We start from the raw sequence: 14,839 nt of genomic DNA on the forward strand, positions 1-14,839 counted from the left end.
TCTAGTATTTTCCCTACTCTGTAACTGTGAAAATATAAACTTTTTTTTCTTCATGATTTATTCTGCCTCAGATATCCGAATATAGCTACACAGTGTAGGCTAAGACAGGCAGGGAGAAGGGATCCTTCTTGGTGAGGCCTATTTTGCCTTTGGGGCCCAGGAGAACTTCTTTATTACTTCCACTGTCTCACACAACCCTTCTAAAAAGGTCTGGAAGTTCTACTTCATCAGCTGTCTACAGCAGAAGCCCTACCGAAAACCAAGAGGCAAGAACTTTTTACAGAATTTTCAGGTATGTTTGTCCCCTTCTGTCATAAAGCAAGGTGTGTTGAGTCGATGTAAGATGTAAGCAACTACCTACAGGGCACAACAATTAATTGGCAAACTCTCCTCTGCGTAGCTATCCCTACTCTTCCCACCATTGTGCCTTGCCCAGCCCCTCAGGGTGCCTAGATAACTTCACTCACCTTAGAGCTCAATTCTGGCGCTGTCTCTTGCAATAGAGCCTTTCTATTGATGGTTGCCTCCCCTGGACAGCTGATCACAGGGACAAGCACCCTTGATCTCAAGGATCACAGCCTGAATGCACTGGTCATTGTCCTGGCTACTCTGTATTAGAACAGTCTTGATTGTTTGCCTACCCTTACCTCACCACTGCAGCTCATGGTACCCAGGGTCTCATCATTGGCCAGGGGTTAAGTATACTCTGGGGACATTTTTCTGAGCTTTGAGAGCTTTCTAGTTGATCAGGGACCACAGCTGCCCCTCTGCATGGTAGGGTGGCATCTGAGCCCCTGTAGGTCTCATGTGGTAGATGTGGGGAGACTCGGTGCTTATTCCACCTACTTCAGATAAAGACAGTATAGGAGGAAGAGGGGGTGGGTCATGTTCATCAGAAACCTGAGTCTGGCTGGTATGCAGGTGACATGGTGCCAAATCTACAACTTGGCAACAGAGAGCAAGGAGGAAGCAAAGGCCCTTTGCTGGGTGTGTTATGCCAGCCATCATCAGTGCATATGCTGCCCATCTGGGGAAGGCACTGGCTCATTTCACCCAGAGACTTAAGGCTGAGATGTCCAAGGTTGCACAGCCAGCAAGCTATTCCAAGAGGCTGGCCAGACTCCCCAGGTACATTAGTGGCTTCTGTTCATTCTCTGCATTCACTTCTCTTACGACTCGTATTATCATTCATTCATGCCAGGCACAGTTCTTCCTCATGACAGCCTCCTGGTAAGGGCGGACATTAGCCTCATTTTGCAGACTTGTGGGCTCAGGAAGACGAACTGACCTGTCCAGTATTCTGGAGTCCAAGGCGTGGAGTCCAAGGAGACCCAGATTTTTCTATCTTAACAGGCAACATGCTAACTCAGCTCCTGCTAACTCCCTCTGGGGTGACATCCTGTGGACTACAGATATATGGAAGAACTTAAAACCTGTGTCGGTAGAAACAACAGGACCACAAAAAGGTAAGGCAGAGCACGGGGATTCTAATGAGGGATCTGACTAATCCCTCCTCTAGTTATGGTTCCTCCTCTTGGAGGACACATTTGTGTCCTTGTCCAAGCTCTTTTCCCTTTATGCTTCCCAAGAGGTCACCTGGGAAGATTGATGGATACATGTGCCTGTAACCCTGAATGAAGGCAGATCCTGGTAGCGGGCGTGTATGAAAGAGTGACACTTGCCCCCTCCCACCATCATGGAGGCCATAGCCTTTTCTCAAAGCTATCTTGTGCAATGATACCATGGGATGGTTTGGAGCACAGACTCTTCATTTGCACAGCTCTGTTGCATTGCTCCAAAGATAACTGTGCCTTCTGCATTTGCTTTGGAAGCATCAGAGATGACCAAGCTGGGGAGCCTAGAGTCCACACACAGATGGCACTGGCCTAGATAGCACCGACCCCGTGGAAAATCTTAACCTTGGTGTCCTCGTCTATAAAATGTGCAAGCAGCTTTCAGGATGTATTTAAGACCATGCGGGCTCTTAGCTAACGCTTGGCAAACGGTGACTGCTCAAACAGCAGTAACTATTGCTGTGGTCTTTAATACTGTGTGGTTGTGGCCATCCACTCCTCCTCCCAGGGTTGGGATTATTGGCCCATTTCTTCCGTACACAGGGGCCAGGTGGAAGGCGGCTCGAGCACGCTACTTTGATCCAGCAGGTCTTTAAGCACATTAGGACGTCACTGAGTAGGTAAATCGGCATCCCTTACAGAGCCATTTGTTGCACCTTAATGATCAGCTATGTCAGAGATGTCAAAACAGGTCGTTATTCACAGCGGAGTGCCCCATGGGGCCTGCAGCCAGAGCAAGCTGCTTGCCTGGCAGCTCTCAGAAAAAGGCAAAGCTCAGGGTCACCCTCTAGCAGCCAGCAGCTCACAGGCCTTAGTGATAGCTTTGCTAGTGATTTGGGACAAAATGACCCATTGCGGTTTTAAAAAGCAGAGCAAACGGAACTCAAATAAAGGAGCTGCTGTTTGCTGAGCCTGCTATGCAAGGCCTTCAATAGGTACCTTCTGTTTAATCCCCTAGAGTTTACATTTAAGGAAGGCAAAGCCAGATGGGAATAACCTTCCCAGTTCAGAGTAGTGACAGCTAAGCTGGGACTAGGTCCCCCCTAGCTGTTGTTTTCCAATGTCTCCCTGTGGTTCTAGGCCTCGGCACCAACACGTGTGGCATGCTCCTCAATCCACACAAATCTTGGTGTATTCTGTGGAGTATGTTCATTTGTTGTGCATCACTTATTTCCCCTTTTTTGATCATAGCACTGTTTGCACAATGATCTAAAATTTGCAAAGTATTTCTATGTGGCAAGCTCTTTTGGACCTAACAATCCTACAAATAATAGCTTGGCCAAGAATTTTGATTCATAATTTATTGTTGAGGAAGCCAAATCTAGGTCAGAGAAATGGCTGAAACAAATCCTAGGGCCAGATGGGAGTGAATATAATCTTTTGGTCCAGTCCACAGTCCATGCCCAGCTCAGTAATCAATGGCTTGTTCTTGACCTCCTGGACTCCTCCACTTCCAGGGCTGCAGGGCTTTTCCATGTGGGGATTAGGGTGGTTTGTTTTGGAAAGAGAGGGAGAGGGATGGAATCAGAGGGAGATGGTAGAAAGACTGAAGATCAGACAGAGATGAGTGGATAGTAGGGCCATGAGGAAAGAAGCTATGAGCCCAAAGAGGAGAGTGAAGAGGGCAGGGGAAGCCTGAGAGCAGGAGGGACAGAAACTGAGGCTACAGAACATAAGGAACTGATTCCTTAGAGATGACACTCAAATAAGCCAGGTGCTACCCTGCTGATTGGAAAGGGAGCTGCATGCTGCTTTTTTTTTTTTTTTTTTTTTTAAGGGGAAGGTGATGCTTTCTTGTCCCACTATTTAGAGCCACACTAAGGGCTAGTATCTTTGTGTTTGAAGCTTAATATCCAAGTTCCAGTTTCACTCTGTATCCTCTGGCTGTGAGATAACCGGAGGCAACTTTTGGTTGAGGCAGACAGCATCTGAGAGACAGGCAGCCTGCAAGCCTGAGTTTGTTTCTTGATGAGCTGCTAGGCCAGCTTCATGAAGAAGAGGTGAGTTGGTTGGGGCAGAAAGAGGAGCCAGACTTCTTCCGTGCTTCAGTGTGTATTGTTCCACTGAATTCTAACTACCTTCACACACAAGTCTCACCATCTTTTTGTAGACTAAGTAGGGAGCTAACACATTGCCCGAGTCATGTCTGTCACCCAAGCTTTCTAAAGCTGCCTTTGTAAAGTTGATAATACACCCTCATGGGAATTCCCAAACTCTTTTTCCAGCCTTGTTTGTACTCCCTGCTCTTCACTATGCTTTTGAATTAATAAGTAGAAATCTGAATTCCATCCTTGCTACTTAACAGCCCCGAAGTTGGAGTAAATCCATTCGTCTCTCTTTAGCCCATTTCTCTATCTGTAAAATGGACTAGAGCTGCTTATGGCACACGGTTGTTCCTGTCCTCTGTGTGGTGATGTTTCAACTGTCTTATTTATGATCTTTTGCCTTTGTATGAACATTTCCATCTGGTGTCCTGGTCTTTCTAGACTGTGCTAGATAATATAGTAAAACAGCTCTTCCTGTAATGACAGCAAACAATAAGAGCTTCATGAAGGGTTCAGATGCTTTATTTTTTCCCCCAAGGGCTAGAAAGTAAATATTTAGATTTTTGAGGGGCACATGGCCTCTGTCAGCAGTGTCACTGTTTCAGGGCATCCATATACAATCTGCAAGGAGTGGGAGTGTGTCCCAGTGACCCTTTTGACGCCAAGGCTTGCATTTCCTACAGTGCGCATGTGCTATAAACTATTATTCTTTTGACTTTTTAATAACCATTTAAAACATGAAAATACATTATTTTACCTAGTGGTTCTGAAAAAAACAAGTGGTTCCCTAGATTTATCTATGGGCTAGAGTTTTCTGAACCCTGGCTTAAATCCATTATTACTGAAGGAAGTATTTGCATTTTAAGAGGGGATTATTCCTTTACAAAGAATCAGTAGTGTGACGGGGCATTTTAGAAACCCAGCATCCAGCAAAGGAGAAGCTGGGAACATTCCTTTTTTTTCCCCATGTTATTGCTGTCCTGCATATCAGCAGCATAATTTCACTGTCACTAATAGACGGAGCTCTACCTCCTTGGTCCTGAACGACTCTGAAAGCCCATCTGGACATCTCACTGAGCCCATCACCCTCCATTTTGAATCAGTTTCCTTCAGAGAATAAAATCTAAGCCAGCTCTTCAGTAGTAATCTGATTTTTGGAAGGGGTAGAGAGGAAGCCAGCTGGCCCCTGTCTGGGCTCTCTTCTCCCATGTTTGGGCCCCTGGGGGAAACTCTAGCAGCAGATGCATGGCAAAACTTTGAGGCATATTTTTGACAGGGCTTCAGACACAGCCAACTGCAACTTTACCCCCTCAGTTATGTTAGTCTAAGACTATAAATCTAACCTCCTTTCCTGCCAAAGCACTTCAAATTGGTTTTGGAATAAATACGTGGCTTTAGTAAAGTACACTCAGAAATAATCATCCCTTTTAGCTGGTCACCCTTCACTCAATCTTCATTTTGGTGGTTAGTGAAGCCATTCCTTCCTGAGTTTCGTGCTAAGATCATGGATGCAGGAAAGTCTCTGGGGTTTCTCCTTGACCTCAGAATGACAATAATGTCTTTCTCCCATGATCTCACCCCTTTGGTCAATCTAGGCTTCCTCCTCTGAGCCCAGCCACATTATGGTCCTTCCTACTTTCCTAACACCCCTGGTAAGGTCTGTAACACCCTTTTCTGCTGTGCTCAAAACCACCTATTGACCTAGATTTGAGCCAGGCATGGCTTCCCCAGGGTCCCTGCCTGCTTCAAATTCAGTGTCTCATTTGCATGTCCACAGGTCCCTAAACCTTGCCCTTCATCCTCAGTGTGCCATTGATCCCTCTGCTAGGAGCACTGACAGGCTGTATCTAGATCATGTCTTTGTAGGCCCTGCCTTTGGCACAGAGGAAGCCTTTATACCAAGGGAACTATTTGGTGGTCAGAGAAATATCACTCTTTAAACATCTCCTGCATTGCAATATATAAGCAAGCTTCAGTTCTCTCTAATGACATGACTAAGATAGGAGATTTTATACCAACCAGCAGCTTTTCTGTAGCTATTTTTTTTTTAATGCAAATGTTATATCCACATTCTGGTGGCCTTGATGATGTCCCCGCATGATAGTCTTATTCAAAATGAAGTCTATCTACCCACAGTACCCGGCCCTACCTTATTAAGTCTGCGTCTGCATTTGATCCAGGCCCCTGGCTGATTTGGGGGGATACTCCAAATTTATACTTCCTTCCCCTCAAAAGCCTGCCTGGTGAACCGTGGAGCATCTGAGGTGATTTGATGCACCTGCAGGACCACGCAGACCCTGGAGAACACAGGGGCGGTGTTCAGCTGAACAGCTGCATCTCTTTTTATTTGAATGGGGTGCATCGCTGTGAAGGTTTGAAGAAAAGGCATTGTTTGGGTCCATAAAGAAACGTGCAGTCGAGATGGGTGAGCTGCTGAGTCAGGCATGCCTAACATCCTGGAGTCCTCTGCTCAGGGATGAATAAGTTTCTTGGGGACTGGATAGCTGACTCTGCACTACGGGAAGCCGGGATTCACTTGTCTGGTTGTCTGGCTACAAGTCTAGGGAAGAAGCAGTGAAGGACCACATGGGAAGTCCATCTCCAGTGCTGTCTTCTGTAGGGCTATCATCAACAGGAAGTGAGACCGTGGAGTTTGAGTCTCACCTGGCAGGACCAGGTAGAAATTATATAACCTGCCATGTAAATGTTATGGAAGATAATGCTGTCAGCTTGAGAACACAGAGTGGCCAAGGGAGCAGAAAGAACCATAAAGGAAAGCATGGGCAAGGACAGCTTTTCTCCAAATAACAGACAAAATGAAACCAAACACACAAAGCCTCCAGACCAGCAACTCAGAGAGACATGAGCCTTTAAGGAACAGATTAATGCCTCCGTGAGGGGTTCATGAGGTCACATGGCCGAGTTTTGTCCCCGTGGGGAGGCACTGCAGTCACTGCCACATCTATGCTGACAGCTTCCACTCTACCCTTTGAATTCTCTCACTCAGGAGTGGGTATCTTTTGAGACCTGCACAGCTTAGGTATTGGCCTAGCTGGGGTGACAGGGAATGAAGAAATGACAGACATGCAAGAATCGAGGAGTGGGTGGGTCACGCACTCTGATGGAGACGCACCAGCAGCAGCTGCCGGAGACTCAGCGTGGTTATTTTACGCACTTGTGTCGAGGAGGTGGGTTTATCGAATGCAGCTGAAAAGAGAGGCGGGCTTACCCATTCTCCCTGAGGAGGTGGGTGTCTCTGTAATGGAGCAGTCTGTAACTGTCAGGGAAGAGGAAGCGACTGTTGACCCTTCCTACATACGCTGTCAACATTGCACATGGACCGGAACCCAGGGGAAGGCTCTGCCTTTTCCCTGAGCCTGACCCAGGGAAGGCTTTGTCATTCTCGTGGGTCTGAGGTCTTAGGGTCCTTGATATGGCCATGCTCATGTCAACAATACACACTGACACAGGCATGGCATCCCTGTAGGATACCCAGGTGAGATGACAAAACTTCAGCCAACAACAGGAGGGAAATGACACGCTGAGATGTCTGCTACTCATACACACATCTTGCAGGAGAGCCAAGATGCCAGCCCGCCTCTGTCCTGTGCTGAGCTATGTGTGCACCTCTTTGCTGGTTCACGATATAGTCCTTCATCCCACAACTGGATGTGCCTTTAAACACATCAGATCTCAAACTGTTGGGCAAAACATAGAGGCAGTTCATGCTTCTTCCTTGTCCAAATGTGACAGGGAATGTTCCTGCTGGTAAAGTCTGCCGACCCCCATAGTATGAGCTGCCTTCATACTATGTCTGTCTGTGTTAATGCCTCAAGAGTGAGATAAATGAGCGTGTCTGGGTTCATGTTTTGCATACAAATCCTTCCTCCCTCCTCCTGCTGTCAGCAGGATTTCGGGTAAGCCTCCCTCTACCCGTTGGGAAGTGAAGCTAGTTAGTGAATCTTTAGTCTATGACTAAGTGATAGAAAGTTCAATGTCAGAAGCTGTGGGAGGTGTAGTCCTGCCCTTCTGAGACAAGACCAACCTATGGAAAAGAGACTGGAGCTGGGAAACCAGAGTCTGGGGATGACACACCTTGGCTGAGGTGTGGGATAAAGCTGGAGGTAGAGCCAGTGTCTTACACACAGGTAAGGCCAGGAGCAGAGCAGGGCAGTGTGTGTGTGTGTGTGTTGGGAAGGGGGTGTCGTATTGTAACAGAAATCCGGGGTCACTGCTGTAGACCCTCATTGGAGTCTGGGAACAGATTCCAGCCCCCCTTCCCTCCCCCCCCCCGTGTGGGCTTGGGGAGGCTCCACCTCTGAGCAGGTCCCCTTGCCCAGCTGTGACAATTCCCTGGGAGAAGCTGACTGCTGGGAAGGCTCAGCGGGGTGCAGACTGGGAGTGCTCCTGGAGAGGCAGGGTTCCTGAACATGATGGATTGCTTTCACTGTGCTGCAATCCCCTCCTGCCTGCAGGGAAATGGCTTAGAACAGGTACAAGCATTCTAACTGCCAAGCTGTGTTTGCTGGCTTGAGCTGCTAGTAGGAAGTGCGCTGGGGAGGGGCCGTGCTCTACTACAGAACTTCAGGGAATTCACTGGGCACGTGCAGGAGACTCCTTCTCAGGTCTGAGGAGTTGAGGCTCACTGAGGCTCCTCACCCTCACTTCCAGAACTCAGCCATGTACCTCACCCTACCTCCGATCTCTCCAATCATGCCTTCTCCATTTCCTAAAAGCTAGGCTACTGTTCTCCCTCAAAGACAAGCTCTTTCTGGGTTCCTCTCCCATCTACAAAGTGGATATTTACCTCTCCGCCATGCTCCAGGTAAAGGCTAACCTTGCTACCTCTCACCAGGAGGTGGCCCGCCTTGTCTACAGACTGCCATGAAACCAGCAAGCTATGGCTCACGCTAGGTTGCCCTGTGAAGCTGAGAGAATGGACCAAGCAAGAAACGCATATCCAGATCCATAGGAATGCAGCTGTTCCCAAGAGCAACACTTCCGTATAGATGAGAGCCTGTGGCCTTCACCAAGGGTAGAAGAGAGAGCAGGCTGGGAGGGCTAGAGGTGAGAGGTGTTTACATATCAGGGACCAGGATGTTAGGTGGGCAAGAGTGGTGTCCTCTTGAGCTCTGGGGTATGGTGTGTGTGTGTGTGTGTGTGTGCGCCTGTGCACACAACAGTTAGCTAGAGAGCCCAGGTACGAAAGGCTGCTTGGGGCAGTAGGTGGAGGGACTTGATGGAGTTTGCAGTAGGTAAGCTGGAAGGATAGGGTTTCAACGTACAAACCATGGCAGCATTTGCCACCACAAGCTACCAGCTTAGGCAAGGAGCTACCGGGAAGCAGGTGATTCTAGTATTACACATGTGTTAATCACAGCTTGACATGAACTGATCCAGGGAACTGATTCTTCCCTCCTCTCTTTGTTCCAGGAAAGAAGAATGCTTTATTATTATTATTTAAATGGAGGTCTCACCGCCCATTCATTAATCCTCTTAACACTGTGAGGGTCTACATCCTGCCTGAGCCTCTTGTGGTGCTGGCGACAGGACAGGCAGCTGGCTCCTCCCTGGCTGCCCAAGATCACTTGTGGGCCTTGTCAGCAGTATTACATACTACAGAGTAGGTGCCCGATACATCTTTCACACACAAAATTAAGCACGATGACAAGCTTTTTAAAAATACACTTAACACCAAAATTTGCATAGATTTAACAAGTACAAAACTCTATAAATAATGTTTAAATATAGGCACGAACACGTACTCCAAAGTCTGTAGGTGCTTCATTTGTCAAAATCAAAAAGTACTGGGATCTTTATTTACTTATCTATTTATTGATTTATTTTTAGATATAGCCTCATGTTTTGTTTTGCTTTTCCCACTTAAAACCCCGTTGTGTTCATGCTCCATGCTTATAAAGCATCTGCTTCTTTTTCCTTGGCTTTCGTTTGAAAGGCCAGGCTTTTACTGATGATCTTTACCAGTTAAAATAAAACATAGTGACTTCTTAGGTATTGGTTCATTCATTCACTCATTCATTCATTGGTCATTTCCTAAGCGTCTTCCATTAGGGCGAGGCATTGTTGTAAGCCTGAGAAATGCAATAGTAATAGTAAACCAGGCAGAATCCAGCCTCCCACCTCCTAGTGAATTACACCCACCAGAGCTCAGGCTCCTGAAGCTGGGAAAACAGTTTTCTATTCCAGCCTCTCTTGTTCTGCTCTTTTGTTCTTTCTTTCCTTCATTCATCACTGGATTACTGGGGGAGAGGGATTGATTTTTTGAAAGAGAGTTTTGCTCTGTAACCCAGGCTGGCCTCAAATTCCCAATCCCCCCTGCCTTAACTTGGGTGATGATATTGCAGGCATGAACCTCTAGTCCTGGCTAGCATGACCCTCTTTCTTTATTGCTTAATTCCGAGCAGACTGTACTTTGTTTTACACACACACACACACACACACACACACACACACACACACACACACACCACTTGTGGCTCTCATTATCATTTTATCTTCTCCCAGAGATGAGTGCCTGGGCTTTCATCTCTCCTTTAAGTTTATAGAAGTGCAACTTGTGCTGTAGAAAAGCTTATGGAGAGCTGTTTTCTGAGCAGAGCAAGTCCAGGTTGTGCTTCAGCCACAGGTGTCTTTGCATTATGAATGATCAGTCCAGATGAGGTGGGTTGCACTAAAAATGAGTGGCTGACACAACAGGGTGGCTTGGCATCAGTGTGCTTGATAGAGGCATGAATGACTTATAGAGAGGGGGAGAATAATGAGGCCAGAAGCTTAAAGACACATCGTTAAAAGGAAGTAAGCAGAAGCCACAGAGGAGTGACCTTGCAAAGCACCATGGGTTTTGAGGAATTAAGATTAAGCATTTCCAACGTATGCAGAAGAAACGGAGCAGAGACAGAGATAAAACTAGCATCCCTCCTTGGCCACCATTCATGTCACTTAGAACTATTGTTATTACTCTAAAGACCACTCAGTTCTCTTGCAAGAGCCATCTCTGCAGTCGCCCTTAACTTCCATGCTTTCCCCCAGTCAATCATCTTGGGGAGACTGGACCATGCTCTGTCTTTGCTTCCTGAAAGATATAACTGACCCCAAAGGAAGGTCCCCTGAGGGCCATTGTCCTCCCTTCCATGCACCAGTCTTTCAGAAACCCCCTCACTCAGAGGCTCAGTCCTTCTCTTTCACTCCCATGTGATATGCACAAGGACTATGCAGACATCCCTAGGTGCTGAGCAGTGACGCAGAACATGAAGCCCATCAGTCAGGCTCAGCACTCTTGGGTAAGGCCAACAGACCTTCCCAATTTCTCCCAGGCTCTGAAATGTAATAAAATTTGAGTAAGAGAGAACTGTGGTTAGCGTTGAGTTGTCTTTGTCATTCGCAACTGTAAAATGGAGATTATGTATCATGGAAGAGTCGTGAGAATACACAAACTCCTATTTCTTACAGGAAAAGCAACTATACTTTGAAACTTCCCTTAGACATGGGCCGTGAGAATCGGGGGCACCGCTAGCACCCTCTGTGCTCCAGCCCAAGCTGCCGTCACAGAGCAGGACTGATAGAAACGAGCTCACCTTGCCAGCCAGGTTTGCATACCGGCTCCACATCCACCTGCACCAGGGTGTCCTGAGCAGCAGGCTTCTGTCCACAGTCGTAAGCAGTTACCAGGATCTCGTACTGCCGCTGCTTGTCATAGCTCAGCTTCTCGGTGTTCCTGATGTTGCCTGAAGAACAGGGATGTGCACAATCATCTCTGATCAAGTGAAGTAGGTTGCACTTATTCCAAACATCTTTCCTATCCCATCAACCTTCAGAGGGAATGAAATACCCACCCACCACCTCTGTGTGGAAAAAAAAAAAAAGGGAAACAAGAGCATCACTGCCACCCATAATATCCTTGTGCTTTAGTGTTGGGTCCCAGGGGATGACTGGTTGGGGCCATCTCTCTTGCTCAGTGGGGCTGGTACAGGCAACATCTGGAATCTAACTGGCCTGTGTGTCTAAGTAATGGGTGCCAGAAAGCTACCTTGAAAGTGTACCTCCGATGAGGGGCACAGAGTGCTCATCTACTATGAAGTTTCTGGGAAAGAGATGGAATCCAGACAACATCCTGGCACATAATTTTTAGCATCTGGGCTTGTCGCCAGAAACGCTCACTGCCTCTTCTCACATTATTTTGCTACCAAATAGGAAGTAAAATCAATAAGAAAATGTGTGACCTCCCTTCTGAAAGCTGCACGGAATAACAGATTCCTTGCCCTGAGGAAGGAGACATTTTTCTTCTCCAAGAGAGACCAAACAATGTATTCACAACCATTTGTGTGTGTTTGCTCAGAGGAATTCAATATTATGATCAGAAATAAATATTTGTCATTAATGAGCAAAAGTTAGATTGTTGGGTTTTTTTTTTTGATGGAATGCTAATTTGTTCCAAATGAAAATAATGAATAAAGACCCAAACTCAATATTCTTAAATGTTTAGTGCTAAGACATTAACATCTTCAACTTCTAGGAACCATTTCCTTCCTACAGGTTTTCTCTCCCTCCCTCTTGCTCTCTCTCCTTTTGATGCTGCCTTGACAGCAAATATGAACTCAGATGTTATTACCCCAAAGTAAAATTATGAAAACAAGAATTTTGTTTATGAAGCAAGAAAACAAATCAACAAACAGAATGGCTGATTATGTCATCTATCTTATATTCCCCTAACACTAAAAGAAACTTGTTTAAATATGCTTTCTGCATTTCAACAGTTAAATATTATCCATTCAAATTGGGACAGTGAGCTACAACAAAAAATTCTTTGAAAAATCAAACTTAGCTCTAAAGACTGGGAAAACTGATTCAGCTATCACATCTACCAGCATGTCCCAGAGAGGAAATGGAGGCTGGTTAATGTCAGAGAGAATACCACAGCACCTGAGACACTGGAGCAAAAACACACCTTTGTATATGCTGTCAGCTATTTCTGAAATCACAGCTGTATCTACTGATGTGGGACCATATTTTCTGAGTAAAAATGGGCTTGCCATGCTTCTGTATTTTTGTCTGATATATAGAATTCCTTGTGCTTTACTCCACTTGTTGGTTTAATTCTGAAGGCCTGCACAGGTCTGGAATGGCTCCTAGGACTGGAAGCATGCTCTACGGCAGCGGTTTTCAACCTGTCAGTCATAACCCCTCTGGGGGTTGAATGACCCTTTCACAGGGGTTGCCCAAGACCATCAGAAAACAGAGATATTTACATCATGATTCATAAAAGTAGCAAAAGTAGAGTATGAAGCAGCAACAAAAATAATTTTGTGGTTGGGGTCACCAAAACCTGAAGAACTGTATTAAAGGGTTATAGTATTAGAAAGGTTGAGAACCACTGTCCTACGGACTCTACAAACTGGTCTGTGGCTGTCCTCATCACAGGGAAGGACTCTGCCGAGTAGACACAATTTAAACTCATCAAAAGAAATGCACCACCTGATTGAAGTTTGGACAGAAATCTTAATTTTCTTTTTCTTCAGAGTGAAATGACCTGAACCATAGTATTATTTTTGTTGCTGCTTCATAACTGTAATTTTCCTACTATTATGAATCATAATGTATAAATATCTGTTTTCCAATGGTCTTAGGTGACCCCTATGAAAGGGTCACTTGACCCCCAAAGGGGTCATGAAGACAGGTTGAGACCCACTGCCATAGGGAGTGCTAATGAGTGCTAACCAATCCTAGAAAAGGCACACCACTTAAAAGAGGAAGGCTCAGGGTTGACAATCCATGTAGCATTAAGCAGACAAAGCACTATTGATTGTAGCAGAAGAATAAACACACAAACTGAATCTTTAGCTCAATTTGTTGCAGCTCTACTTCCGGAACAAGTCTTAATGAAACTGTCTGGGAGACTAATTTACTTTCTCCACCATCACCGACTCCATGCATGTGCAAATGAGTTTCAAAGCAAAGAACTTGAAACATTAGGTCACAAATGAGGGTATAATAACGTGGCCCATTGTTGCATGGGAGAGGGTTGTTTGGGAAGAAGACACACATTTAAAATGCTTTGAAAGCTCAGAAAAAAAAATCTCACATCTGTGTGTCTGCTGCAAATGTATCTTTTTCTCCACCTAATAGTGAGTTTCTACCTCCTGGCTTCTTACAGGAGTTGGACCACAGTAAATTCAGGTAAGCTGCTGGGTCTGTTTAAAAGTCCAAATGAATTTGGAAGTTAACTCTTAATGGCCAATCAGAACTTACCTTGCATATTAATTAAGTTTTTATTTTTATTTATTTTTTAATTAAACGTAGGTGAAGAGGGTGAAATCAGAACGCTTATATTCACCCTCTTGCAGGTGGAATTTAAGTTGTGGCCACCCTTCTGGAAACGTACTTTGGTGATTTATAGCAGTTACTGTGAAATTGCCCAGACCTTTTCAGATGCAACTCCTCATCTAAAAGTTGGTTCTAGGAAAATGGTAAAAAAAAGTGCAGATTTGTACGTGATTCTGTTCATTTAGGTATTGCATTCTAGCAGGTTGTTGCATTAATTTCCTCAGATCTTTAATTTCAACTTTATTGATGAAGAGTTGAGACAAGGCTGAACTAGGTTGTCAAGGACTCTCATCCTGCTCCTCCCAGAGGAGGAATGAAAGGTGAGTCAGTGTCTCTGTGCTTCCCCTCAGATTTATAAGGTACAATCGACAAACACTATATATTTAGGTTATCGTGCTGTCAGCCTTTTAGCCACGGTGACATTTATCTGATAGAAACAATTTAAAAGAGGAAAAGATGTATTCTGAGTGATGGTTTCAGAGGTTTTAGTCCATGGTCAGTTGACTCCATTACTTTTGGACCCAAGGTAAGGCAGAATGTCACAGCCAAGAGCATTGGGTGGACAAAGATGCTTGCTGCATAGTAGCCAGGAAGCAGAGAGAGACAGGCAAAAGGCTATGGACAAGATACACCCCTCAAAGGCATATTCATGGTGACCTGCTTTTTTCAACCAGGCCCCCACTCAGTCCCCACACCATCCCAACAACGCCATCAGACAGCTATCCACTGCTGAGGTCAGAGTCTTCCTGATCCAGTCATCTCTCTGGGATTGGGCTCACTGGCTGGAGACCAAGGCTTACTATGGAAACCCTTTGGCTGCCTGTTGACATCTAGATCATAACAGGTGCACAGAGTGACAGCTTGACCTAACTGTAGGAA

General features: G+C 45.7%; 1 protein-coding gene across 1 annotated transcript in view; it reads right to left on the reverse strand.

Annotated features, from left to right (window-relative positions):
* Positions 1–14,839, reverse strand: part of Clstn2 (calsyntenin 2) — a 572,340-nt gene that overhangs the window by 103,490 nt on the left and 454,011 nt on the right. Inside the window, exon 5 of the mRNA XM_055629720.1 lies at positions 11,215–11,364. Coding sequence (XP_055485695.1) covers positions 11,215–11,364 — 150 coding nt within the window. The remainder of the gene's footprint in view (positions 1–11,214; positions 11,365–14,839) is intronic.

The sequence above is a fragment of the Psammomys obesus genome, unplaced genomic scaffold (genome assembly GCF_907164565.1).
Source record: "Psammomys obesus unplaced genomic scaffold, mPsaObe1.curated_primary_1811, whole genome shotgun sequence".
In the NCBI taxonomy this organism is placed as follows: domain Eukaryota; kingdom Metazoa; phylum Chordata; class Mammalia; order Rodentia; family Muridae; genus Psammomys; species Psammomys obesus.